Source organism: Vicugna pacos, chromosome 20, assembly GCF_048564905.1.
Source record: "Vicugna pacos chromosome 20, VicPac4, whole genome shotgun sequence".
Lineage (NCBI taxonomy): Eukaryota > Metazoa > Chordata > Mammalia > Artiodactyla > Camelidae > Vicugna > Vicugna pacos.
Window position 1 is genome coordinate 9,523,800 of NC_133006.1, and position 27,083 is coordinate 9,550,882.

The 27,083-nt window shown below is 39.7% G+C and overlaps 1 protein-coding gene across 1 annotated transcript in view; it reads left to right on the forward strand.

Moving 5' to 3' along the window:
• Window positions 1-27,083, forward strand: part of PKHD1 (PKHD1 ciliary IPT domain containing fibrocystin/polyductin) — a 365,190-nt gene that overhangs the window by 254,373 nt on the left and 83,734 nt on the right. The window contains exons 54-59 of the mRNA XM_072944834.1: window positions 1,168-1,255; window positions 9,830-9,984; window positions 11,400-11,552; window positions 15,949-16,827; window positions 17,460-17,628; window positions 19,756-19,913. Coding sequence (XP_072800935.1) covers window positions 1,168-1,255; window positions 9,830-9,984; window positions 11,400-11,552; window positions 15,949-16,827; window positions 17,460-17,628; window positions 19,756-19,913 — 1,602 coding nt within the window. The remainder of the gene's footprint in view (window positions 1-1,167; window positions 1,256-9,829; window positions 9,985-11,399; window positions 11,553-15,948; window positions 16,828-17,459; window positions 17,629-19,755; window positions 19,914-27,083) is intronic.

The window sequence follows — 27,083 nt, forward strand, 5'->3', positions numbered from 1 at the left end:
ATTCATGAAAAATTGATTCCAGGACATGTCCTAAAACTGAGAGCATTTTTCACATTCCCATTAATCCTTCTTGTAGTTTTATTATCTTGTGACTTTTTGCTGAAGTCGAGTATGGAAAAAATTATGGATGTTGGCATAAGCAGTAGATAAGGTTCTGATGACTCGAGCTTTTTTAGTTCTCATTGGATGAAAACCCAAGGCATATTATTTATAGCTGCCTGGTGTTTGCTTCTCTTGTTTATACATTTTCTGCTAAAAATTGTGAAATCTTTAGATTTCAAGATTAGTGATTTGCAATAAAACAGGGTTTACCAATCTGTGGGTATGAAGATGACGAATCTCTTTGGGTGCAGGAAGAAAATATTAGAACTTCTATTCAAACACGTATGAATATATTTATTTGTATGTATGTTTCTTTATCTAAAAACAAATGAATAGACATGTGTTAGGAGTGCATGATCATAATTCTGTTATTGCTCTGGTTCATGCGCAAAACATGTTTAAACAACTAGAATATGAGGAATTTTACTTCACATGATTTTCAATGGCAATAAAACATGTAAGAGGAAGGACCTGAAGGAATAAAACTGGACTGCATCAAGCATGTCCCTGGTAGGACTTTAATTTATGAGTCTGAAATGAATTATATTTTGAAACAAAGGAACTAGAGATCTATCTTTTGGTATCTGCAATGCAAAAAAAATCTGATGTCCAACCATTGAAAACAAAGCTCATAGCACCAAATCTCTTTCCTCAGGAAACAAAACTACCTTTGCCTTTGGAAAATCTAGTGTATAACATAGAACTTCAAAGCCAGTTAACTTCCAACAGAATTGCAAATGGTTTGGAGTCACCCAATGGTGGAAATCTAACTAGTTAGCTGTTAGAGTGGCCTGTTTCCCAGCTTCTGGGTTACTAGATGTGGTGTAGCATTCATTTCTCTATAGCTTTTCCGAGAATAAAAATAGGTTTCGTAGTCATGTGAGATGTAGTTGACCTGCTGAAAATAAAGCACTTAAATATCCTTTTTCTGATAAGGTGGACCCCTTCATATCACGTATCTTGCACAATAACCTTTCTCATGAGTTTTACTTGTGTGGCCTTAATTTCTCTGAATTATTCTGTCCTATTCCAACCCTATCCAACTGTTGCTCCTTTTATTTTCAGGGGTGTTTGGGAAAGTTCAACTTCATAGTGCTTATCCGAAGAAATCCTGGACACGTCTTGGGGCTGACATCGCCTCAGGCAATGACAGGTAAGGAACGAGAGTAAGTTAAGGATACATTTTTGGTTTCATTTGCTTCTGCTTGAGGTCCTGTTACAATATGAAATTAGATTTTCAATTAAGAATCATAATTCAAGGATGAATAAATGGAAAAAAAGACTAGGGATTTAAAAAATTCTCTGTAGTATAATGGAAGAACAAAATAAGCTAAAGGCAAGGATGATTTAGTTTATTTAAGAAGTAAATTTTAGATGATACATATTTTTTGCTGTGAATAAATCTTTAGAAATATAAATTCTATGAGAAAACAGGTGAAATATAAAGGGGGACCACAATGTCTGAGTTGAAATGTCACTGGTTAGGAGATAAATAGAAATAAAATAGGAGTGAGATGAGGCAAATGAAGACTCTTGTGAAATTTAAACTGTGATAATGGAATTTAATAATGAATTGGAGGCGGTGAAGAATGAAATCACCATTGCCTCCGAGGGAGCAGGAAGCATGCAAAGAAACTGCTGGAGTCTACCTGAATGCAGAGGACAAGGTCAAGAGAGAAAAATATTAAAAGAGAAGGTATTAGAAATAGAAGACAGAGACTACAAAGCACACATTGATAACTGCTCTTTTAAATAAGAGCCCAGAAAAATGACAACACAAAGAATAATTCAGACTTGAACTAAAATACACATAACCAACCCAGGAGTACTTCCATTCAGTTTGAACAACTTCAAGAATGATGATTTGCTACATATCCTCACAGTGCAAGAAAAAACAGTGAAAAAAGTAAAAGAAAACAAAAAGGGACATAAAGCTTGATAACATTAGAATTCCCTGCAGTATTAAATGTACGAAGATAGAGGTTCAAAATCTATACGTGTTTAGGGAAAAAGATTATAAGCAAAGGCTTGGATTATAAACAAAGACCCTGCCAAATGCCATTCACATGTGAAAGCAAACAAAAGATACCTTTTGCTTTGCAAGACCTGAAAAAACTGTGAAAAGGTGTTCTAATAAAGAGATTATACTGAATCTAAAATTTACGAATACAAATAACATTCAGGAGTAGTGTAAAGGTATATATAGTGTATATATATATAAGGTAAGCATTGGAATAAGTTAAATATAATACTGTAAATATGGTTATAAAAATAAGACAACTTAATTGTTTTTATAAATAGAACTACATAAAATTTGAAAGTTAATGTATTAATCAGGGTCCTGTTTATATAAGATATTTTCATAGTAGATTATGTGTGTATATATGTGTATATATATATGTATAATATATAGTATATCATAGCAAAAGACATTAAGTTATCAAAACTTTATTCCTGAGACTATATTTGACTCAAATAAATTTATGGCATATTCTTTCAACCATTCAAATATCAGACACTTATTCTGTTGTACAATCTATTCCACAGCATAGGAATATATTGGAAGCTTTTCAATTAGTTTTAGTAAGCAAGTCTAAAATAATTTTTAAAACAGCTGCTTAAAGTAACTCAAAAAAGAAAACTGAGGAAACATCTAAGTCATATCCTAAATAAAACAGCAAAAAATAAAATCCAGAAATTTATTAGAAAAAAAAAAGTGTGATTTATTCAAGTAAAGAAACAATTCACTGATATAATTTACCTAAACAATAAGTATAAAGACTAAGAACATGTTCAGTTTGGCACAAAACAGAAATGCATTTAATAAAATTCAGCTTGCATTCTTGGAATAAGCAATAACTTAAGACTACAAGGATACTTCCTTTAAATCAATGTTTATTAATAGGGTGGGTTAGTCATTAGTTGAGAATCACTGCTTTAAATAAAAATACAAAATAAATAGCTAACAATGTCTCTCAAATAAACAACTTTCTATTTAATGGAAAAACTAACATTAAAAATCACTGTGTAAAAAAATCACTGTGTATTACAGTGCAGTGTAATTAAAAATAATCATTAAATATTGTTATTAAATGTTAGCCAGTATGCTGAATCAAGAAAAAATGCATTACTATTGAAAGGAATCCAAACTATCATTTTTTGTATGGGTTACATACATTTTTGTCCTAGAAAACTAGAGTCATCTGAAAAACTGTCAGTTGCATTCAGTAAATGCACAAATCAATAGCCTTGTAATATGTGAGCAATAAAGTTTTCAATTACAATGTAAAATCTTATCTAAAATTTCACTTTAAATATCTATAAATAAACTTAAGGAAAATCAGGAGCTATAAAAGCAAATCTATAAAACACTAGTCAAAAGCATGAGAGGAGACTAGAATAAATGGTGATGCATAACATAAGTGGAAAGGCTCAATATTTTAAACATGTCAAATCTAATGCAACTTTAATCACAAGCCAATTACACACATTTGGAATCTGACTCATTAAATCTAAGCCTTTTGGAACAATAAACACTTGAAGGTAGCCAAACATTACCAGCTATTGCTATATATATATATATATATACCTTTAATATGAGTAATTACTTTATTGTTATTGGCACTTGAACAGAAAAGACTACTGAGCGATAGACCCAGGTGTGTATTACTGTTTAGAATTGGAATAAGTTAGCATTTCAATTTAGTTGAAAACTTGTGATGGAATAATTGGTCAATGCTTTGGAAAAATATAAGATTAGATCCTTACTTTACACTTTAAATTATAAATGGGTTTAAAAGAATTAAAGGTAAAAAAAACCGTACAATTATTTGAAGAACATCTAAGTAAATACTATGTAATATTAAACTAGGAAGTACTTGTCTGATTGTAACAAGAAATACAACCACCATAACAGCAAGAAATAATAGATTTGACAATGTAAAATAATTAATATTTCTGCATGTCAATTACCAAATGAAAGGGTGAGTGACCAATGAGAAAATATTTGCAATATATAATAATACAAATGGAAGGCTAGTATTTTTATATGTGAAGAACCCTTAGGAATGAAAAAAAACCAGTAGGAACATATCAGAAGAATAATTGCTAAAGAGTTTGAATACATGAATCTCAAAAGAAGTTATACATCTGACTAGTGAACATATGGGAAAGTGTTCTTCTATACTAGACCTGAAATAAATATTAATTAAACAAAAATTAAATGCCATTTAAAAATTTTAAATTGGCAAAAGTTAAAAGAGTGAATTCCAAGTTGACTAAGGGGAAGAGATGTGAGCTTTCAGGAGGTGGGGCAGAAAGTATTATGTTTTAGTGTAGTCTTGTAAATAATATAAAATAATATTTATGTATGCATGTAGTGGACAGAGAAGAGTCTGGAAGGGCACACAGCACAGCAAGGATCCCTCTTGGTGAAATGGTAGTTAGCAACTGCTTTGTTGTGCTTTACGTCATCAAAGAGTAGTTGTTACATTTGTAGTTATTTTAGCATTGTTATATATTTATTTCGCACAATTTTTGTGAATTCTAACAGTGTGTCAAATATTAAGCTATGACCTGAAGACACCGTAACAAGTGAAAATTGACATGGTCTCTGCCCCCGGACATTAATCAAATAAATATAAAGTAAATGTAAAATTACATCTGCGATAAGTGCTATGAAGAAAGACTACATAGGATTCTGAGAACATGAGAACTTGAGGCAGTCATTGTGGTTACAGAAGGCTCCCCTGAAAAGTGATTTCAGAGGTGGGACCTGAGAGTTGAGGGGGCCTTCATTAAAAGTGGGGGCAGTGTGTGTGTGTAAAGAATGCTCTCGCCAGAGCAAGCACCGTTCAGTCATTCAACAAACATCCGATGAGTATCTACCTTGTACCAGGGGTTGTTGTCAGCACTGCAGACCTAGAGACAAATTTGAAGAGACAGCTGTCGTATGGGCTGTCGTATCTTGGTGGAGAGACATAGGCAATAAAGAAGCAAATACAGAAATATAAACGACAGAGTTATAGATTATAAAATGTGCATGTTAGGAAATTAACAAAGTGGTGTGCTCCAAGGTAGCTGGGGAGTATGAGGTGCACCCTTTTATAGCGAATGGACAGGGAAGATCTTTCTGGAGAAGGGACATTTAAGCTGAGATCTGAATGGTAAGAGGGCTCACCTGTTTGATGAGCACGGGGAAGGAGGGACACACAGCATTGTCTCTGAGCTGGCCTCTGGGGGATGGGGAACAGAAGGAAGGTCTCTATCGCTGGACCAGAGCGAGCAGAGGGTAGAGCTGTATGACATTACAGATGCCCAGTCCCGCGATACTGTGTTTAGGTGTGAGAGGGCAAAGGGAAAATCACTGAAAGGTTTTACGCGGGGAAATTGATGAAATCCGATCTGTTTTGAAAACCACTCTGGCTGCTGGGGAGATGATGGATCATGGAGACCAGAGCAGAAGCTAGGATATCAGGAGGCCAGTTGAGGCCAAAAGTCACGGTGTCTAGGACTGTGGGGGAGACAGTGGAAATGGAGAGAAGAAATGGCGCTGAGTGGACCTGCTGATGGGTTGATTGAATGTTGATGTGAGGCGAGTCCTTCAAGTGTTTGGATGGATCAACCTGGTGCGCGATGGAGGGAAGACGGGGAGAGGAGCAGACTTGTCAGGGCGGGCGATGGCAGGAAAGTGCTACCAGACAGAGATGTGAAGACGGCAATTTGATACAAAACTTGGGGCTCAGGGAGACAATGACAGGGAGTCATCCTAGAAGGAGGAGTCAGCCCAGGTGGCTGAGAGGCAAAGGCCCAAGAGGACACTCTGTGGTGGGAGGAAGGACGGAGAACATGAGGGACTGGAGAGAAGGCCAAGAGGGCTAATGAGGAGAGAACCGTCCAAGTGTGGCAGGGGTCCTAGGAGGCAGATCTGGGGCAGGGCCATATTCATCGGTGATACCAAGTATTTCAGTGTTTAGCCTCTTACGAGCACTGTGGAGCTGTTTTAGGTTTCTAAGAGGATAGTATGGGTGGGAGGTAGCACCGATAACCACATTTTTTTATCTAAAAAAAATCATTGTATGTGCAATGCAGACAACAGGAAGGGTCAAAAACGGGCGTGGGGACACCACTTAGGAGATGCAAGCAGGAGATGGTGTAGCTTTTAGTCAGGAGCTGAAGTGGCAACGGAGAGAAGTGGGCAGATACACGGAGAGGAGATAACATCTCTGAGATGAAGTGGGGGTGCGGTGCTTTCTTGGTTCTGGGCTGCGTAGATGGAAGGTTAGGTACCACTCACTAGGAGAGGACTAAATCTGGGGGGAAAGATTATGAGTTCAGATTTGATCATGTTGAGTCTGAAGTGCCTTTTTATGCAAAAGGGTTTGTGAGGTATGCACTTCCAACCGGGATCAGTAAGAATCTCTAATTATTATAAGGTTAGCAAGTTGGAATTTGGCAGGAGCCGTATGAATGGATTTTTCTTATAAGGATGTGTTAAAAACCTCATTCAGGATCTGAGCTACAGGCTATTTTGAAAGAAACTCAATTTTATTAATTAAAACTATCAATAGTAATTAACTAGCTCCCACTCACTGAGTTCTTGTCCTGTGGGCTTACTCTGTGTCAGGCAAATACCCAGTATGTTACGTACATGATCTCATCTAAATCTCTCAGTGCTGTAAGTTAGGTCTTAGCACCTGCATTTTACAGATATGAAAACTGAGGCTGGAGAAGTTAAATGAAATTTCCGAGTTTATAAAGCTAGGAGTTCCTGAGGCTGAATTTTTACCATGGTTTGTCTGATTCCTGGGCTCGTGTTCTACATATTACAAATATTAAAAACAAAATCATATTCAAAACAAAGTTACTTAGGATCAGTCCTGAGGAGTAGTATTTTCATGAGTTTGCATGAATGATGTATATAATTAGCATAATGTATTCATTTTATGGATAATTTGTTTTTTTAACCTTTTAACAATTTGTAAAACAATTTAAGACTTACAAGAAGTTGCAAAAATAGTACAGAGTTCCCATGTACCCTTTACTCACCAGTCCCTGATGAGATCTTACATAATCATTGACATTATTGAACCTGGCAAGCTGATATTAGTACAGTATTAACTGAACTACAGATCTTATTAAAATGTTTCTTTAACATTGACCTACAATCTTCCTACTGTTGAAAGTCAGTTTAATAAGTCTTTCTAACGTATTATTATGGGTCCAGATTTTACTTGGACCCCTTTATGAATTTTCACCAACAGAATTGTAGCTCTGAATTCATTTGTATATAATTGCTTTATTTTATGAGGAATGTTAGAGTAAAATCTTTGGAGGATAAATTTCATTTTGTAAACTCAGACTTTATAAACTTTAACTTTATAAACTTAGACTCATTTCTTACACCACCAACCAAAGTAACCTTAGCAAGATGTTTGAAAAAATATATTTTCTTTTGTTATATACTATTATATCAGTTTATCTCTGAATTAAATTAATCTTTACTGTTGCTTGCTTCAATTACTTTTGGAAAGGTTGATGAATAAAAAATGTTGGATTTTTGGATTACAGATAAATCAAGAGAGATTATATACCTGAATTAAAATGAATTTTTTTTTTACTCATTACAAGTATTAAGTGTGTTTTACCATGAGTCTTCAAAGGGAGACCATGTGTTCTTTGAAATTAAATGGCTACTATATCAATCCTATGATAAAGGTTTTAGATTTTATCCTGGTCATTGGAAGATTTTAAACAGGGCAGGGACAGGGTTCAATTTGTGTTTGAATCTGACTGACACTGTGCGGAGGATTGACTGTTAGGCGGACAAAAGTAGAAACAGATTAACTGTTATTGCAATAACATTGCCGTCTTTCAGGTGACATGTACTGATGGTTTAGTTCGGGTGGGAGTGATGGAGGAGGAAAGAAGTGGTTAAATACGTCTTGAAGATGGAGGCAACGTGATTTGCTGATGGGTTGGGTAAAAGGGAAGAATCAAAGGTCACTGTAGAATTTTTGATCTGAGCAACTGGGTGAAGTGTGGTGTAATTTCCCAAAAAACGAACAACCAGAGAAGAGTAGGCTTATGGGGACCCTCCTTCCTCAAAGGTTCTCAATGTGTTTTTATTCCCCATCTCATTTGCTTTTTAAAGACAGTGTATATGTTTTATTTACCATGGTGTCTCTAGCACCTACTATGATGTCTGGTACATACGGAGTTGCTCAGTCAATATGTGTTGCCTAATCACATGGACCTGTTGCCTGGATGAACATTTACTGGTAAAGGAGACTTTATTGTCAAAACTTGCTAAAATATGAGCATTAGCAAAAGAGGCAGACAATTAATATAAAGTTATGTCATTGAAGTCAATAATGAATGTGAATGCAAAATAAAGTAGACACACTCACTAGGAAAAGCTAGGCAGCAGTGAAATCTGAGCAAAATTGTTTATTAAATGTGAGTTAAAATAAACAAAAATGAATGAAACCCTCATTGTTTTATATATATATATATATATGCTTGAAACATAATACATTCAAGGAATGCATACCTTTGTTCCTGCAATAATGTTAATGAACCAAACTTGTGTCTGCTAGCTGTGTGCAGAAGGAAAGTACAGCGTTTATTGCTGGGCACCATGCAAGAAGAATGGGCAGCATGTGCTCAAAACCTGAACTCCCTGATGGCCTTCAGGGAAGGAATTTAAAGGCAGCATGAGGGAGGGGGCTGCAGGGGGCATGATCAGCTCATGCACAGTTTTCAGATTGGTTGGCCTCAAGGTGAAGTTTCAAGCATCATCAACTTTCTGGTTTCAACCAGTATGGGGTCTATATGCTTGTGGTCAGCAGGTCTCATCTGGTGGGGGTCTGTTTCCTGTAAAAACAACTTAGGAACAGTGTGTCAGGCCTTTATCTATATCTTTCAGGGAATTGGGAGTTCGAGGATTCTGCCATGTGGTGGATTTATAGTCTAAATTGTTGCCAGTTTCCCGGACCAACAGCTATTCTTTGTTTCTACATCTCCACATTTCCTAATCACTAACTCTTGAGCCAACCCTTTTGAGGCTCAGTGGAGACCTGAGATCCTAGAGCCAAAGCCTTTCACTTCAAAGGACAGGGACACAGGGGCTTGTATATAGCTTCAATGACCAAGGGATGGTGAAAGGAAGCTCCAAATATTGTCACTTTTCAAATGAAGATGTGAAACTCAGAAGAGTTAAGTGATTTGTCAAGGTCACACAGCTACTGAAACCTCTCGGATTCACATTGTCTGCTTGACCGTAAAAGTGTGAGCCTTGATGCATGATGGTGAATTGTCTGAAAACGGTATCAGAGTCTTCAGCATATCTGAGAAAACATCTCTCCTGAAAAATACCTTCATGATTCAAACTGTTTCCCAATTGAGGAAGAAGATTTCCATTTTAGGAAACCATGTGTAGAAGGCATATACTCAACTGTAGAACTTTTTCTTGTTCCTTTATCTTATACTTCATGACCACAGAATATCTTTGCTGTCTCTGCGTTGTGTACATACAAGCCAGAAGATTAACTCCATTAGCATTACATTTTTGCAGAAAGCTCTTTTTCTCTGTGTTGACTTGATACGTCTGCTTTAATCTCCCTGGTGGGAATTGTTGATCGCAGTGGATTTCCTTTCCTCCCTGAAGTTAGTGGGTGATCTGTGTCGCACAGCCCGTATGCTGAATACCATCTTTACATTGTTACAGAATTATAGTAGAAGACACGGTGGATTGGCGACCCCACGACAAGATTGTCCTGAGTTCCTCTTCTTATGAGCCTCACGAAGCTGAGGTCCTCACTGTGAAAGAAGTCAAGGGCCATCATATCAGGATTCATGAACGGCTCAAACACCGGCACATTGGTAAGGCTTTGGTTTGTTAGTTAAGGGAAGTGAATGAGCCCAGAAAAACGTGTTCAGTCACCTGCCTGAGGACCTTGGATCTGATCAGCGGTTCCAGGGGGATGGGTAATACTTTATTACTGCCCTAGGCTCATCCTAGAAGCCTTTATCTACATCCCTTCATTAATTTTATTGCCTAATTTTTTTTTAAAATACTTTGACATCAGGGAGTTTTTTTTAACTTTTTATTTATAATGGGACGTGTAGAAGCGAGCAGAAGGGCTAAGAATCTTGTTCAAGGTCACCGGGCATTTTCATGGCTAAGCCAGAATAAACCTTATGGGAGATGAGTTTCCAGTTCATTTCCTGGCACATTGAATCACACAATCACTTTGAATGTGGTAGTTATTGTAAATAATGACTTCTTCTTCCACATTTAAGAATGTGCCCTTCCTCACTGAAAGTTTATCTTTTGTATTGACTGTTACTGCTACCACCACCAAAAATATAGATAGATAGATAGATAGATAGATAGATAGATAGATAGATAGACAGACAGACAAATAGATAGAAGCCAAGTATGTTTTTCTTAAAAAAAAATACTGAATATTTTAACACATGATATACACTTCAAACATATTGCATATAAATAGTAAATAACCACATTTCCTGGTTAAGTCTAATAAATACATTTAACCCACGAAATAAAGTTACTAACTAATAAAACACGGAAATAGAAGAATTAGAGGATATCTTTTTGTCTCTGATACGTGAGAGGGAAATATGTGCTTTCCACAGCACTCTGGCTAAAACAGTTTCTAAATCATGGTTTCAGGGATGATTTTGTTTTTAAAGAGTGGCAGGAAAAGAGAAATTGTTAGTAATCTTCACCAGTAAGATGCAAGGTGAAATGTGAATGGTGGGTCATGGAACCAACCAGCAAGGCTGAGAAAGCTCCTTCGGGGAGCGATGAGCTCCAGGCCCGCCAGGAGAGGGCGCTGCCGCTGCTGCTTGGGTCCTGTCGCTGCCTCAGTTGACCTGGGGTTCCTCCCTCTCGTGAAAGAGGTCCGCGGACCATGCGCAACCAGACGCGGAAATCTCACACTGATGAATCGAAGGCGGTTGGGGACGCCCCTAATTGGACCCGTCTGCCCTGACATCCTCGCACCAGTAGCCTGTCCCAAGACCCACAGTGACTGAGGAGAAATGAATTCTTGCTCACTGTCACTCTGATCCCAAAGAGAGACCCGGGAAGGCGCTTTTCATTTCTCAGCTGACGTTTGCGGAGAGCGCCCGAGGAAAAGCAGGCCTTAATGTTGCGAGGACTTCCGCGGGGAAAGGAGTGTTTTCATTTGCCAGGTTCCCTGGGTCCCCAGCTGAGGATTTCTGAAATAGGTTTTTAACGGTTTTTTCTCCCCCAATTCCCACTGCCCCAGGAAGCGTCCACGTGATGGAGGATGGCCGATCTGTTCGTCTGGCTGCTGAGGTTGGACTTTTGACCCGGAATATACAAATCCAGCCTGATACAGCGTGTGGGGGGAGACTGCTCGTGGGGTCCTTCAGGAAGTCCAGCATGGAAGAAATTTCAGGTAAATAAAGTTTTAAGTCTCTAAGCATTACCAATTGGGAGCCAAGGCATCTGGGACACTCAGAAATGACAACAGTGGGAATTTTCACATACAAAATACAATGTTCAAAATAGTTGCTCCTTTGTGGTCTGAGAAGCCACGAATTCTCCATTCTAATCTGTGCTTAATTATCACTGTGATGTTAAAATAATATGTTAGCTGTTAGCACATACGCTCATTTTTACCTCAGACAAACATCTTTGGCAGATGTGAAATTTCCTCTGCTTTGAAATTATGGATGATTGAATGACCCCTTAAATTTTATCTCTTTCCTGAATTTCTATTACTCTTTCCCAGTAGCATGCACTATCTGATGGCAGGCCTCATCTCCTGCTATAAATTAACAGTGTACATTTAAAGAAGAATGATTTGCGTATTCTAGACTGCTTTAAGAATCAGTGCAGTTTCTCTCATTTCTTTCAAGCTGTAGTGCTTTTGGAATGCTGCAAAATTATTTGACTAGTACCTTAATTCTTAAACTTGGATTCCTTCATGTGATTGTCCAAAGTCATTTCCTAGTCAAATGAAGCTCCAGCTTAGAAAGCTGCTGTGTCCATAAATATAATAAAGACTTAGAAAGCCAGGCATAAAAGACCTAACCACTTCCCAAATATTTGAGCGTAGGACACTTTTGGTGGGCACTTCTGTTTTACCAGTATGGTAAAGGGCAGTGTTTGGACCTTAAATCAAAGGTTCAGGATTTCTGGTCCTTAGAACAAGCTCTCTCTCCATGAGCCTCGCTCCATCTGTCCTCAACAGAAGTGCTTTTGCTTGGCCCTTCCTTCCAAAGGACATTTGGCAGTATCTGGAGACATTTTTGCTTGTCACAACTTTAGCAGAGCTTCTGGCATCCAGGGGGAGATGCTCAGCATCATACAATGCACAGGACAGCCTCCCACCAGAAAGGATGATCTGGTCCAAAATGTCTGCGTGGAGGTGGCGGAACCCTGTTCTGGAAGGCTGAGACAGAGGCTGAGTTCTGGATGCATAAAGACACAACTACCCAGTAGTTTATGAAGATGGAGGGTTAGAGAGGGAGCGCAAGACAGGGCCCCTTTTCACGGAAACTGCAAGAAACCAGGCAGGAGCCTGGTCACAGGAGCAGGAGAGAAGGTCAGTTCTCAGAGCGGAGCATCAGAGCCAGAGGTGAACCACCTGCAGGCCGGACTCGGGCCTGAGCCTCCAGCCTGCTGGTTACGGCTCTTAGGTCGTCCCTGGGGAAGGGAAAGGGAATCTGTATCGGATGCTTCTTTGTGGATCAGGAACCATGCTCCTTCTCACACCTGTTTTATTTCATTTAATCCTAATATCCTTGTTAGAGAGACATTTTATCCTCTTTTTTTGTGGATGGAAACAGAGTCTATCATAAAGTTGCCTGCTTATTTGTAAAACTTTGTTATGAGCTTGTGAACTTCTTGAGGGTAAGGTTGGGGCTCTCAGCCCTCTTGTCCTAGTAGAGTAAGTGCTGGGTATTGAGTGCTCAATAAATGTGGATGAATTAATAAACGAAGAGTAGGAAAAGTCATCCAGCTACCAAGCGGTGGAGGTAGCCTTCAAATTCAACCCTGATTCTGAAACCCTAGTTAAATTTGCAATTTTATAATCACTTTAGATTTTTTTTTAAAGTTGCGAAGGGAGTATGAAGAATTCCTGTGTACCTTTCACTTGGTTTCCCTTTTGTGAATATCTGACACAACTCTGAGATGCTTGTGAAAACCAATAAATGAACATTGGTGCATGACTATTGACTGAACATGAGACATTGTTGAGATTCTGCGTGTTTCTCCACGAATGTCCGTTTTCTGTTCCAGAATGCAATCCAGATCCCCGCACTGTATTAAGAACCCTTACAATTTTCTGTACCATATTCCAGAGCCTGGATGAGGTAGGATTTGCAGCTGTAGGACAAGGTTGCCAGCTACGGGTTGAACGGTTATAGGGCAGAAATGCAGGGATTTACACTTCTTGCTTCTAAATCAGAGACCTGTGTCGTTCTCCTCCTTCTGACCAGTAATATCCAGCAAGGTGTACTCAGAACTGTGATGAACCGAAGGAAAATTAAGAGAAGAGTGGTGAACAAAATCGTTGCTTAATTCTCCATTTAAATGCTCAAGACATTTTAAGTATTTACACTTGATTAGTTTGTAATGGTTGATTTAATATGCACACAAGTCAAAAGATCTTGGACAATTTAAAACTGAATTTTAACCATGCAAGTACGACATTAAAAAAAAAAAAAAGGAAACACACTAAGTAAAATAAGAATGATGCATGGCCTTGGCTGAGATTCTAGAACCATGTTCCATTCTGAGAGATAAGCTTTTGCGTGTGGACTCACACCAGCACTGGCGCCCTTTGTGCCGGAGTTCCTGGAGGGCAGGCCCTACGAGCCCTTTCAGCTGTGTGCTGCTGGCGAAGGATACTTCAGATTACGTCCAAAGTGTTATCGCCAGACAAATAGTTTTTGGATGTTTTATCGTTCTGTGAACATTTCCACACCGTCTACCAGTGTCTCCTGAATCAATGTCCTTTGAGGAATTTGGATCTATTGGAATTCTGTTGTCTGACCACAAAGAAAGACATACATACCTCATCCGCCCCCCTTGCAGCAGCCTGGTTCCCTCTGGTCACTGATTTGCAAGGGTTCAGGTTTCTCATCTGTGAAAATGGGGTGGGGAAGGGGGAAGGTGGAGGAGTAAGGGTGGACCAACCGTCTTAGAGTTTGAAATACTGTTACTAAAACACCACAGCTCCCTCTGTTTTTATTGAGGGAAATAACTTTATAGTTTACCTTGGACAGTACCTTAAAAAAAATAAAAAGAAGAAAGAAAAGAAGTGGCCACTAAGATCTGTTGGCACAGGACTGTAGCCCAGTCACTGGAATCTCAGTGCAAAGCTGTGTCTTTGACTCCATTGTGTCCCACACTCTTCCCCGCTGTGCTTGTGTGTGAGTTAACCACACAGCCTCTGCATCTGTGCGCCTAGGTCCAAGTCCCAGCGTGTTACTTACCGCTTCTCTGCCTCAGTTTTTCTATCTGTAAAATGGGGATAATCACTGCACCTATCTTGTAGGAGTTTTACAAAAATTATCAGTCATATGTGTTATCACTCATATGTGGAATCTAAAAAATAAAGAGGGGAAAAAAGGACACTGTGAACTCATCTACAAAACAGAAACAGACTTGCAGACATAGTAAACAATCTTATGGTTATTGGGGAAAGGGGGTGGGAAGGGATGAATTTGGGAGTTTGAGATTTGCAATTGTTAGCCACTATGTATAAAAATAGATTAAAAGTTTCTTCTGTATAGCACAGGGATCTGTATTCAATATCTTGTAATAACCTTTAATTAAAAAGAATATGAAAACAAATATATGTACATATATGCATGACTGGGACATGATGCTGTACACCAGAGATTGACACATTGTAACTGATTGTACTTCAATAAAAATAGAATGCATATATATGTATGTAGAGATATGTAGACACATATGACTAAATATAATGCATGATTCACAATGAGTGCTTTTTAGAGTTAGGTGTTATATTTATTAATTCACTTTACTTTCCCTCTATACTCATGTTATTTTCTATTTTATCAAGAGTATATACACTGATAAATTAGTGCTCATTATATTTTTAAATCAATCTAGTGGCTGTATTTTACACTGTTTTAACAATATCTGCTTAAAATAGGATAAATAAAATTCCCAGTGAGACTAAGTAATTTGCTGTCCTCTCTTGACATAAAAAAATGTAAAAAATCCTATTATTTATGAAAATGAAACAGGAAATATAGCGTGGCTAGGATTAGAAATAGAGAAAAAATTTACTCTTTAAAGTCACTTAAAATATGTTACTGCTTCTATTATGTCTTAATCAGGAAGCATGTATTGAATATCATGTTTCTGGACATAAATTGAGCAGAAGTTTTGCACTTAAACTCCTCTTAAAAAGGTTTAAAATATTGTGTGTAGTTGGCCATTATTTTCATTCATATAGTATCTTTATGGGGATGGTATGGCCTTTCCACATGGGGTTACTGAGAGGAGACTTGATTTTGAGGTGAGTGGCCCCCATTCCCTTCTTTCTTAGCCGGTCCCTTGACCCAGCCCTGCAGACAGGTGCACAGCATCTTTAAGCTAGTGTGCTCATCTGCAAAGCCTATCTCTTTCCTGTGTCTCTTTCCTCTCCCCCATCCTGTCACCAGGCTCTTCAGAAGGCACAGGAAACTTTCTCAGGCCGCAGTGTGATATTTTTAATGATTCTTATTTTGTTGGTGAGACTCAGTGGTGTGCGGGATAGTGCTGGCGCTGGAAATAAACTATTGCCTTTTAATGTGTTTGGCTTGCAGGTGTCCTTCAACTTTTCAATGTGGAAATTCGGAACTTGGGGTCGCCGTTGTATTCATCCATCGACCTCACCAACGTGTCGGCAGGATCCTGGATAATATCTTCGACTCTGCACCAAAGCTGCGGTGGGGGCATTCGTGCAGCGGCCAGTCGTGGGATCATTTTAAATGACAATCTAGTGTTTGGCACAGTGGGCCATGGCATTGATTTGGAGGGTCAGGACTGTTCTCTCTCCAATAACCTTGTGGTTCTCATGACACAGTCAGCATGGTCTACTGTGTGGGTGGCAGGAATCAAAGTGAATCAGGCCAAGGACGTCCACCTCCATGGCAACGTTGTGGCAGGGTCAGAGAGACTTGGGTTTCACATCCGGGGCCACAGGTGCTCCTCTCCCGAAGCTCTTTGGTCTGACAACGTGGCGCACTCATGTCTTCATGGCCTTCATCTCTATCAGGAGTGTGGACCTGACAACTGTACCAGTGTCTCTGGCTTCTTGGCTTTCAAGAACTTTGACTATGGTGCCATGCTGCGTGTGCAGAACAGCGTGGAAGTAGAGAACATCACTCTGGTGGACAATACTGTTGGCCTTTGGGCAGCAGTGTATGTGTCTTCTGCTCCACAGTGTTACATCAGAAACATACAGATTGTGCTGAGGAATTCAGTCCTTGTGGCCACAAGCTCATCTTTTGACTGCATTCAGGACAGAGTCAAGCCCCGCTCTGCCAACGTGACCTCGGCGGATCGAGCTCCTTCCAATCCCAGAGGGGGTCGAGTTGGTCTTTTGTGGCCTGTGTTCACCTCTGAACCACATCAGTGGCCTCGGGAGTCGTGGCACAAAGTGAGGAGTGGCCGTTCCATTTCAGGCATCATAAAACTTCAAGGTAGGATGTTCGGGTTTCCAAGCAATGTTGTTTCATATGTCTGTGCTTAGCATCTTTAATAGTGTTTTGAAATTATATCCACCGGACCGTGTAGTCCAGTACTTGTTCAGTGGACCACCTGCTGGGTACTGGTAACCACCATGGTGGTTTATGATGACAGTGAGCGATTCCTTTAAAAAGCCATTGCTTTATATATGTTGAAGAAATTTACAGCCATTATTTAATTGGATTATATGACTAATCTCGTATGGTAGGTGTTATTTTTCCTATTACACAGAGGAGGACGCTGAGACTCAGAAGTTGTGCCTCACTGAGGTTAAGTAGTTGGTGGGGCAGCGAGGATTAAGTTCAGTTATACTACAGCCTATGCAAAGAGTCCTCTGTAAGGTCTCTTCTGTTACTGTTGTACTCACTCCCCACTGGATCTTGATCAAACTTTGATGGTAAGTATTGGTCTCAAGACTTCAGTGTGTTGAATTCAAGAATGAAAGATATCTTAAGTCAAGATCAACGTAAACTCCTGGAACTACCCTGGAGATACGTTAGTATAAGAACTTTTGGTTGTGTAGTCGATATTTGTGGTTGGTAGTGATATGATCTAATGTTACGATACCTTGAATTTTTTTTTTCAGATGTGACCTTTTCTAGTTTTCTGAAGAGTTGCTATAGCGATGATCTAGATGTCTGTATCCTGCCCAATGCAGAGAACACTGGAATCGTGCATCCAATAACAGCAGAGAGGACCAGGATGCGAAAGATCAAAGATAAAAACAAATTCTACTTTCCTCCTTTACAAACCAGGTACCAGTTTTGATATCTATAATGAGCCATATTTAGGAAGTATGTGGTCATTCTCCAAATACCTAAACAGGTTTTTTTTAAAGGATAAAATCATCGGTGAGAGTAGAAGTAAGTCCTTTTAGGAAGACATGGTGGATTGATTGGCTCCAATTCTTTACCCTTCTACATTCATGCCCTTTGATATATGATTTTTGCAACTTCTCTCACTAACAAGGTGAAGGCTCTCTCCCTTGGATCTGGGATTCACTGTGTGGCATCTTCTGGCTAACAAATGGGGAAGTGATGGGGTGCAAGTTGTACTGGTATTGTTTAATTGTTCTGTCATTATTAGAGGTACTTCTTTGGGACATTTTCAAAATCCATGGAAAAAAATTGACGCTAATTCCTGAATCTTCCATGAAGTGCGGTGTCACTAGTCTTCAGAAGAAGGCTTGGGAGCCCTTGTGCAGGGACTAGTGGATAGAAGGAGACCATGTTCGCCGTCAGGAATAATGAACGATGTGGCTTAGACAGATGTTTGCCCCCGGAGCAGGTGTAACTCCTGTTCTTGAACATGCAAGCTGCGAGTTTTATTCAAGAATCCAAAAACTAGACAAGGAATTCTTTTTGCCATTAGAGGAAGTCGGAAAGTTAGAAGCAGGAAGAACGGGTTACTTTTTCCTCCCCTGTAACACTGGGGAAAATGTCTTAAGTTGGAAGAAAGGAATCAGGAATAATCACTCTAATGTCATCATTATAAGTGAATAAGCCAGAAAGAAAAAGAAAAATACCACATGATGTCACTCATATGTGGAATCTAAAAAAAAAAAAAGACACAAATGAACTTATTTACAAAACAGAAACAGACTCACAGACATAGAAAATGTTTTTATGGTTACCAAAGGGGAAAGGGTGGGAGATAAATTAGGAGTTTGGGAATAGCAGATGCACACTACTGTATATAAAATAGATAAACAACAAGGTCCAACTGTGTAGCACAGGGAACTGTATTCAATATCTTTTTTTTTTTATTGAGGTATGATCAGTTTACAATGTTGTGTCAATATCTGGTGTACAGCGCAATGCTTCAGTCATACATGGATATATATTCATTGTCATATTCTTTCTCATCATAAGCTACTACAAGATATTGAATATATTTATATATCTTATAATAACCTATAATGGAAAAGAAGCTGAAAAAAGAACTTGTGTATTTATATGGATGACTGAAACATCATGCTGTACACCAGAAATTGACACATCATTGTAAACTGACTATACTTCAATTAAAAAAAAGAAAGTTTATTTGTTTGGTCCAACACCAATCTCTTTTTGGTGACTATCCCTGAATCATTTTTGGAACCTAAACATTATTAGGTACACAATTTGTGTTATTCTGTCACCTTTTTTCTACTGTCCAATTTCCCTTATGTTCATGTCTTACTTATGGGATCAAATAGTTGTAAAGCTAAATGGTATTAGCATCTGATTCTTCGTACTATTAATACCTGACACATATTGGCATGTAGTAAATACTTAATATTAGAGCTAATGGTACCTAAAATATTAGACCAGTGGAAATCAGGTAAATTCTCTCGAATTCAATGTTTTAATTGCAAATAATTTGTGTACATACCCTAAATTATGAATGTATAAGGAACAATGTCTATTTGTATCACCACTGTATTCCCCAATCTACAAGCAGTAGACTTTCAAGATATTTGTTCAATGAGAACATATTTTTTTTACCTTGTTTACATGTAGCACAAATATAATTGATATTATGATGATAATCTTAGAAGACTGCAAGGCCTGAAAGTTCCGTAAAGCAATGATTACATCATGTTTAGTAGATATTAGAGTTAGGAACATTTTATTGTATCTTACATCTTAGAAGGTTAACAATCTGTGTAAAGATTACCTATCTAGATATTCAGAATATTTGGTTAACAAGTGTCTTTTCTTCCTTGACCATATAACTTGGAAATGACATTTTCTATAGAGTTTTCTTTCTTATCTATATAACATATTGTTAATAATAAAATTCTCTTGAATTTATTTTTCCTAAGGTCAGCGCTACCAATCTATACTTCCTTTTCTCTGCTCATCATAGAAATGAGAATTGCTTTCTCTCTGTCTTCGCAGGAAAGATTTAGAAACACTGATCTGCTCTGAACCAGATTGCGAAAGCCCCAGAAGATATCTCTTTAAGGATCTGGATGGGAGAGCCCTGGGTCTACCTCCACCAGTTTCTGTATTTCCTAAAACCGAGGGGGAATGGACTGGATCCTTCTTCAACACAGGTCAGTGCTCTCCGAACTCGCCACCGCCAGTAGGGGGAGCATGAGTGTGACGGAGCTGGTCGGGCTGTGTGTCCAGTGGGAACAAAATATCCTGGAGAAGAACTGAGTGAGCTCTAGAGTTGTGTCACAGGCATGTCGAGTGCTTAAGAGGTGTCACAACAACAGTGTTTTGCCCTCCATGAGATTGCCTGTGTCTGTGTCAAAAGTCTAGGTTCCCGGCATACCCCTGTGCAGTCTGCTCTCTGGTCACCTGGGCCCTAAGCAGTGCTCTCTGTGCTCAGCATTTCACGGCATCTGCCGTGGAGCCACCTCCTCTGGCTTCTGAGTCTTTCTTTGTCTTTCATCAAGAGCCGTATGCTCTCACTCTGGAAAGCTGGGAGAGTAGATGCATGCTTTCTTCTTTGCCTGCCTTTTCTCAATCTTCTAACTGTCGCTGGGAGACTGTGATCAAAAGCCCTCCTTATTCTTCCTGCTTTTACAACTGCTGCCCATTTGGCCATCAGTTTTTGTGGCTGGACCCCTGAAGAGATCATTGTCTTTCTACCTCCACAAGTAATGAGACTCTGAGTTTTTTTGTTCAGGTGGAAACTGCTGCAAATAGATCTAAAGAACTTCCCCAACTTTCTTCCTATGTCATGGGCTGATGCTTTTCGGACCTCTTTCCTAGTCTCCCTTTCTCCTTTTAAGTTCTGAATGTATGAATATTCTAGGGCTCTGTCCTCAGGCCTCTTCTCTTCCTATCCTGCTCCCAAGCCCGAAGTTGAAATACCGTTCGGTGCTAATGACCTCCAGTTTGTGTCTCCAGCCCAGACTCCACCCTGAACTTTGATCTGTTCCATCCAACTGCCTCCGTTGGGAATTATCATTGGCAACATGCCCCCAGTAGGATTCTTGACCTCTGCCCCCATCCGCAACCTTCATTTTGCCCGTTGACCCTACCTCAGTAATTGATACCATCATTCATGTTGCTATTTAATTTTTTTAAAAAAAAGGAGCAATCCTTTATTCTTCTTTTTCCTCACCCAAACTCTCCCACTTCTAACCATCGTCATCTCTCACTTGACTAGTCTCCTAACTGATTTTCTTGCTTTCACTTCTGTACCTTATAGTCTGTTTCCCACACAGTAGCCAAAGTGTTATTTTCAGTGTTCCAGTGGTTTTCTACCCCTCAGAATCAAATCTAAAGTACAAGTGTATGAGTTTGGTAGTTTCTGGTTCCTGCCTATCTCTCTCCCTTCATCTTCTATGATACCCTTTTGACTTACTCATCATGGTTTTATTTTCCCTTTAACATGATAAGCTTATCCCTACCTCACGGCCTTTGCATTGGCTAGTTCCTCTACCTGAAATAGCCTGGTCTCAGTCTTTGCAGAGCTGGCTCCTCTTGTTCAAATGACAACTCCTCAGAAAAGCCATCCCTGATTGCCTGGTCTAAAATAATTACTTCTCCATTATTCTCTAACCCTACTGTGCCTGCTTTATTTTTTGTCAGCATTCCAGTACTTGGAATCATACTATAAATGTGCCTGTTTAGTTGTTGACTTACTGTTTGTCCTCTTAGAATGCAAACTGGGTGAGGGCAAGAATTTTGCCCTGTTCACTGCTGTATATTTGGGGGATGCTCAACAAGTTGGTGGACTGATGAAATGAATGAATTATTGATAACCAAGTGGAATATCAATGCTGTTTCCTCCAAACCACTTAAGAACATACAGAAGAATTCGGGGTCCTAGGTGGTTGGTTTAAGGATTTACCTCTGATATGGGGTCCTGGGACCAAGACATTTCTATGTATCATTTTATTTGTTTCCACCTTTCTTCCATTAGAACTATTACTGTTTTATAGCACTTGGCATTTAGAAGAGTTTCTACATAAGTCTTTTAATTACCATGCAATTTCATGCTTCAACACTTTTTCATGCTTTCCTTAAAATTTTTCACAGGTTTGAAGGCTTATCTTTGCAACAGAGTGACATGCTATGGATTATAGGATGGTTTATAAAAAGTTAATGCTGAGTGCATGAAACATGCCAAATAAATACTAATTTTGATATGTTGGTGATATATGTTGAATATAACCAGCAGGTTCATTTTTTTTGAACAAAAATATAAAATTCAAGAAATTGTACCTATTGAAAAAGATAAATGCAGAGTAGTAAATGGGAAAAAAAGATAGGAAGCTGCTCTCTCATTTACTCCTAGAATCTACTCAAATAGCTTTCTGCAGAAAGTTATTCCCTTGGCTTAAAGAATCCTCCCACATTAGAGGTGTTCGTCAGGGTAACATCCTCACACTTTAAAATAAATACACGAATCATTGTGGTGATTTTCTGAGCTTGTGGTTTTGCTGAAGCTTCTCTTTCTGTGGAAGTAGCAGCTAGGGATCTGTATCTCAGTGTATTGAATAAAAATTACCAATTCAAAAAAGAATAAGGACTAAAGATAATGTCTTAGTTTGGGTTGCCCCAGGCACAGACCCTGATTCAAGGCTGAGGATCCAAGTAGTTAATGATGGAGGTGAACTCAGGGTTCTGGAGAAATGGGGCAGTGAGACAGGGAGAGGAGTGAAGCCAGGAAAGGGTGTGTCATCATCCGACTGGTCACCACCGTGAACAGCTGAAGCTCACGTCTGGTGGGGAAGTCCAGGAGACCATGGGAGCATGAGCCACAGCTGTCCCAGCTGAGCCGTGGAGATGCTGAGTTGTTTATACTTCAGATTCCTACTCTTCACTGGCTGAGGGATGCTCCTGGGGTCATTAACTCTCCAGCTTTTTGGCTTTTCCAGAATAAGCCAATTGTTCTCTTTGCTGTGGCCGGGAAAACCTTCCTCAGAAAGGAGTCATAGGTGTTCATGGCAGCACTATTTACAATAGCAATCTAAATGTCCATCGACAGATGATTGGATAAAGAAAATGTCACGCGCGCGTGCACACACACACACACACACACAATGGAATACTACTCAGCCATAAAAAAGAATAAAATAATGCCATTTGAAACAACATGAATGGACCCAAGGGATTGTCATACTAAGTGACGTAAGCCAGAAGGAGAATGAAAAATACCATATGATATCACTTATATGTGGAATCTAAAAAAAGAGACATAAATGAACTTATTTACAAAACAGAAACAGACTCACAGACATAGAAAAAAACTTATAGTTACCAAAGGGGAAAGGGGGGAGATGGATAAATTAGGAGTTTGGGGTTTGCAGATACACACTACTATATGTAAAATAGATAGATAGCAGGGTCTTACTGTACAGGACAGGGAACTATACTCAATACCTCATAATGGCCTATTAATGAAAAAGAATATGAAAAGCAATGTTTGTGTGTGTGTGTGTGAATCACCATGCTAAACACAAGAAATTAACATAACATTGTAAACGGATTTCAATTAAAAAAAAGAAAGGAGTGCCAGGTTTTTGCAGTAGCTGTCTTTGGTCTTTGATATGCGAAGGTGAGTGCCAGGAGCACAGGGTGGGTGGCACTGAAAATGTCTCTTCCAAACAGGAACTCGAACATGTCCATCAAATACTCCAGGGGTGAATAACAGTGTTCTCTCCATGAACTCTCAGGTGGTTGCTTACCATGTGCTGTGAATACACTGCTTAGGCACCAACATGCTCTTGCTGCTGGTTGAAGAGCTGTCGTTTTAATTTTTTTCACCCCTCTTTGTCTTGGTTGTGAAACAGGATTCAATGGTCAGACTCCGGCAGGTATTATGACTTACATACTACCCACCATCGCGTGGGCACGCGCGTGTGGGAGTGGCTGGGGGGATGCTGGGAGGTGTGTATGACGGACTGCATTAAACTCCTGATGTTGTCAAGCTTTAAAGATTTTAAACGAGGTTGCTATAGGTACCCACTGCAAGGATTCCCACAGTAGGATCTGCTGTTTACTGCACTGAAAATACAATCCATGTCCCCTTTCAGTGAAGGAGATGGCACATTGTAAATGGTGCTTTCCAGGTACTAACAGGATCGTGGTGTTTTCCTGTGACTTCCAAAACAGGAATAGAACCCTCCTTCCCTAATGCAAGTCCCTTTTAATTTTTTAAACCATTCTCTTCTATGCTGCTTTCTGATTCCTGTCCCGAGTCTGGTAGAGGAGAAAAGCACACATTTCAGTCTTAAGAGAGTAAATGTCTGTTTTATTATTTTTCCTCTTGGAGTCAAGAATCTATGATCATCTCTGAAACAGGGAGAGCAGCGAAGCGGGTGGAAACGGAGACCGCTGGAACCAGCTCTCATGTTTATTGCAAATGGCGTCGAGCTTCACACACCTTTCGGCCTCTCTCAATTTTATTAACCAACAGTCTGGAGTCCATTGCCTCTGAGGTATATTTTAATTTGAAAAACACTGATTTTAGTTGCACACAGAAGTTCACATGCAAAATTCAGACAGATATCCACAGGTTCCAGCATATTGTTCTAAACTCTGGCTTGGGGAGCAAAAATTATCCGTGTGAATCAGCTGTGAGGAAGACTGTGCCAGTGGGTTTTGCTATCTGTGTAATGCAGGGTGTGTAGCCAGGGGAGAAGTGTGCTGTTAAATTTGTTTTGTACTTATCTTTAAGTTTGCATGTGCAGCCAACTTGGAAACACGCATGGCAACCCAGGGCAAGGCAGCTAATCCCAAGCAGGAGATCCTCTAAGCACCATTTGCATTTCATTCTGGAAAGAAGATTTCTTTTGATTTGTGGAGGCATCTGATAATCTGAAAATCCAAAATTGTTTAGAAAAACAAAGCCTGGAAATGAACATCCCACTTAGGTAGGACTAGATAGGCATCAGAGCTCTCTGCTCTGGCTTCTGGCTCACTTCCTGTCTGTCCCAGGGTACAAACGGATGGCGTCACCTCTTAGCCCAGCTCCTACCTGTGGGGTCCCGGTGTCATCGGGAGAGGACAGAAAAAAGCCGGAGCTTTTGTTTCAAGGGCAGTTTACAATTTCTTAGCCATGATGTTGAAAGTAGAAAGGGGGTATAATGGCAGTTAGCGTTCCTTGGGCATCCTTCTGCATGCTGAGTGCTGCAGTTGGCATTTTCATTCATTCAGCAAGTGCATTTGGGCCATCTGTAGTCTACATGCCTTTCTAAGGATGGGAACTGTAGTTGTGAACAAGACAACATTCCTGCTCTCATCAAGCTTATGTTCCAGTGGAGCTACATCTGCATCTGTATCTGTATCTCTGTTTGTGTTTGTGTCTGTGTCTGTGTCTGTATCCACATCTGTATCTCAATATGTGTCTGTTTCTCTGTCAGTGTCTGTATCTGTACTTATGTCAATATCTGTATCCATGTTTCTATATATCTACATAACTATATATCTATATCTATGAACAAATAAATAAAATATTCCAATAGTGATGAGAAGTATGAAGAAAGTAGAGTTTTTGGCTAGAGGGTAGTTTGAGGTATGCACGGTGTGTGTGGGTGTATGAGGGAGATGCTATTGGAAATATTCGAGTTTCAGTTCCAATGAGGCCTGAGTGAGGAACAAGGACTCAGTGCTCTGAGCAGAGGCAGAAGCTTTCCGGGGCGTGGGACCAGCCAGAGCGGGGGCTCTGAGACCAGAATGGCCTCGGTGCATCTGAGGGGTGGGTGGAGGGGAGACCAGGGTGAGGGGTGCTGTGTTAATGAGACAGGACGTCGCTGCAGGTAGCCAGGGTGTAGCCCCTTTATTGGCCAGAGAAATTTAAGAAGATGATGTTGGAGGGTTTTAAAAAGATGGGGCTGGGATTTTATGCACTCTCTGCAAAGATCGTACAAGCTGCCATGGAGCGAGCAGGTCATGGGTGGGAGCAAGGCCGGGAGCGGGCGGCGTGGTTAGAAAGCTGGGGGTGAGATGCCTTCCTCCACGCGTGGTCCAGCACCCCGTGCCGCCCGCATTCTTGCCTGCATCCAGTGAGGCAGCGATGGAGACATAGCACGTAGGACTGTGGCAACTTGACAGAGTAGTTTTACGTCTGCTGAATCGAACAAACCAACCTTAGGGCTTTTATTTTGTGTGTTTAATTTGGCTGATAATCCACACTGTATTTTAAAAGAATTCATCCTCAATAGACTGGAAATTTGGAAAGAAGCAAACATAGCAAAATGAGAAACCTCCTCCCTCGTTCGCTCTCCCGCTCTTGTTCTTCTTTAATTTAGGAGGTGAATTGGGTGTGCTTAGGACCGTGACTCCCAAAGCTGGCTTATGGTCACACTCATCTGGGACATTACACATTCGCTTGCATATGAGAGGACTTTGAGCCGATAGATGTGTGAAGCCCAGGCCGCTGCGTTTAACACTCACACAGACCCTCCCCAAGTGATTCTGCTGTGTCAAGGCTTGAGAATCACTCTTACAGACTCATGTGCTCCCTTTGGAGAAAACAGAGACGATGTCAAGAAGACAATTAATATCTTTAATTCAAAAAGTGGATAGTTTCAATTTCTCACGAATAATCAAGAATTAGCTCTCTGTGCCAAATACCAGGAGACATAGACATGCTTGCTTATAAACACACCGGACACATTTCTGAAAGGGCAAAGAACATTAGGAAGACACAGTATTTACAATCTAAATTAAGTCTTTGCATCATAGGAGTACATGAAAGCTTTTTTAAAAATAGAGATTATTTTTCCGAGTATTTGAAATGAGTTAAGTGACCTCAGCACATCACTTTCACAATATATCACTGGATAAAAATGGGTTCAATGCTAAGTTTATTTTTTAAACTGTACGTTGAATCATTATATAAAACATCTCAACTCACGATAAGCTTTTCCCACACTTTCCTTTACATCATTCCCAGCAAAGTAACTGTGGCCTGACCAGGACTTCTGACCACATCCACCTTGAGGGCAGGGGAGAGTTTCCCATTCTTTCCCAGGAAAGGATAAGAAACATTTTTCAAATGGTGTTAACTTCTTGGACACGCCTAGAGAAAGAACCTTATAAACCATTGTGGAGACATTCAAAAGTGACTAGCCTGGAATCGAAAATAAAAGATGAGGTGGATAAAAAAAGAAAATAAAGCTGGCATTTGACTGTCAGCCCACAGCGTGATGAAGTGGTTTCTAACTGAGTAATGGGGAAATTCAAGTAACGCGGAGACGTGCGCTCAGCTGCTTAGCAGAGAGCGGAGACGTGTTTTTCTCGGCTCTCTGTTGCTTGAT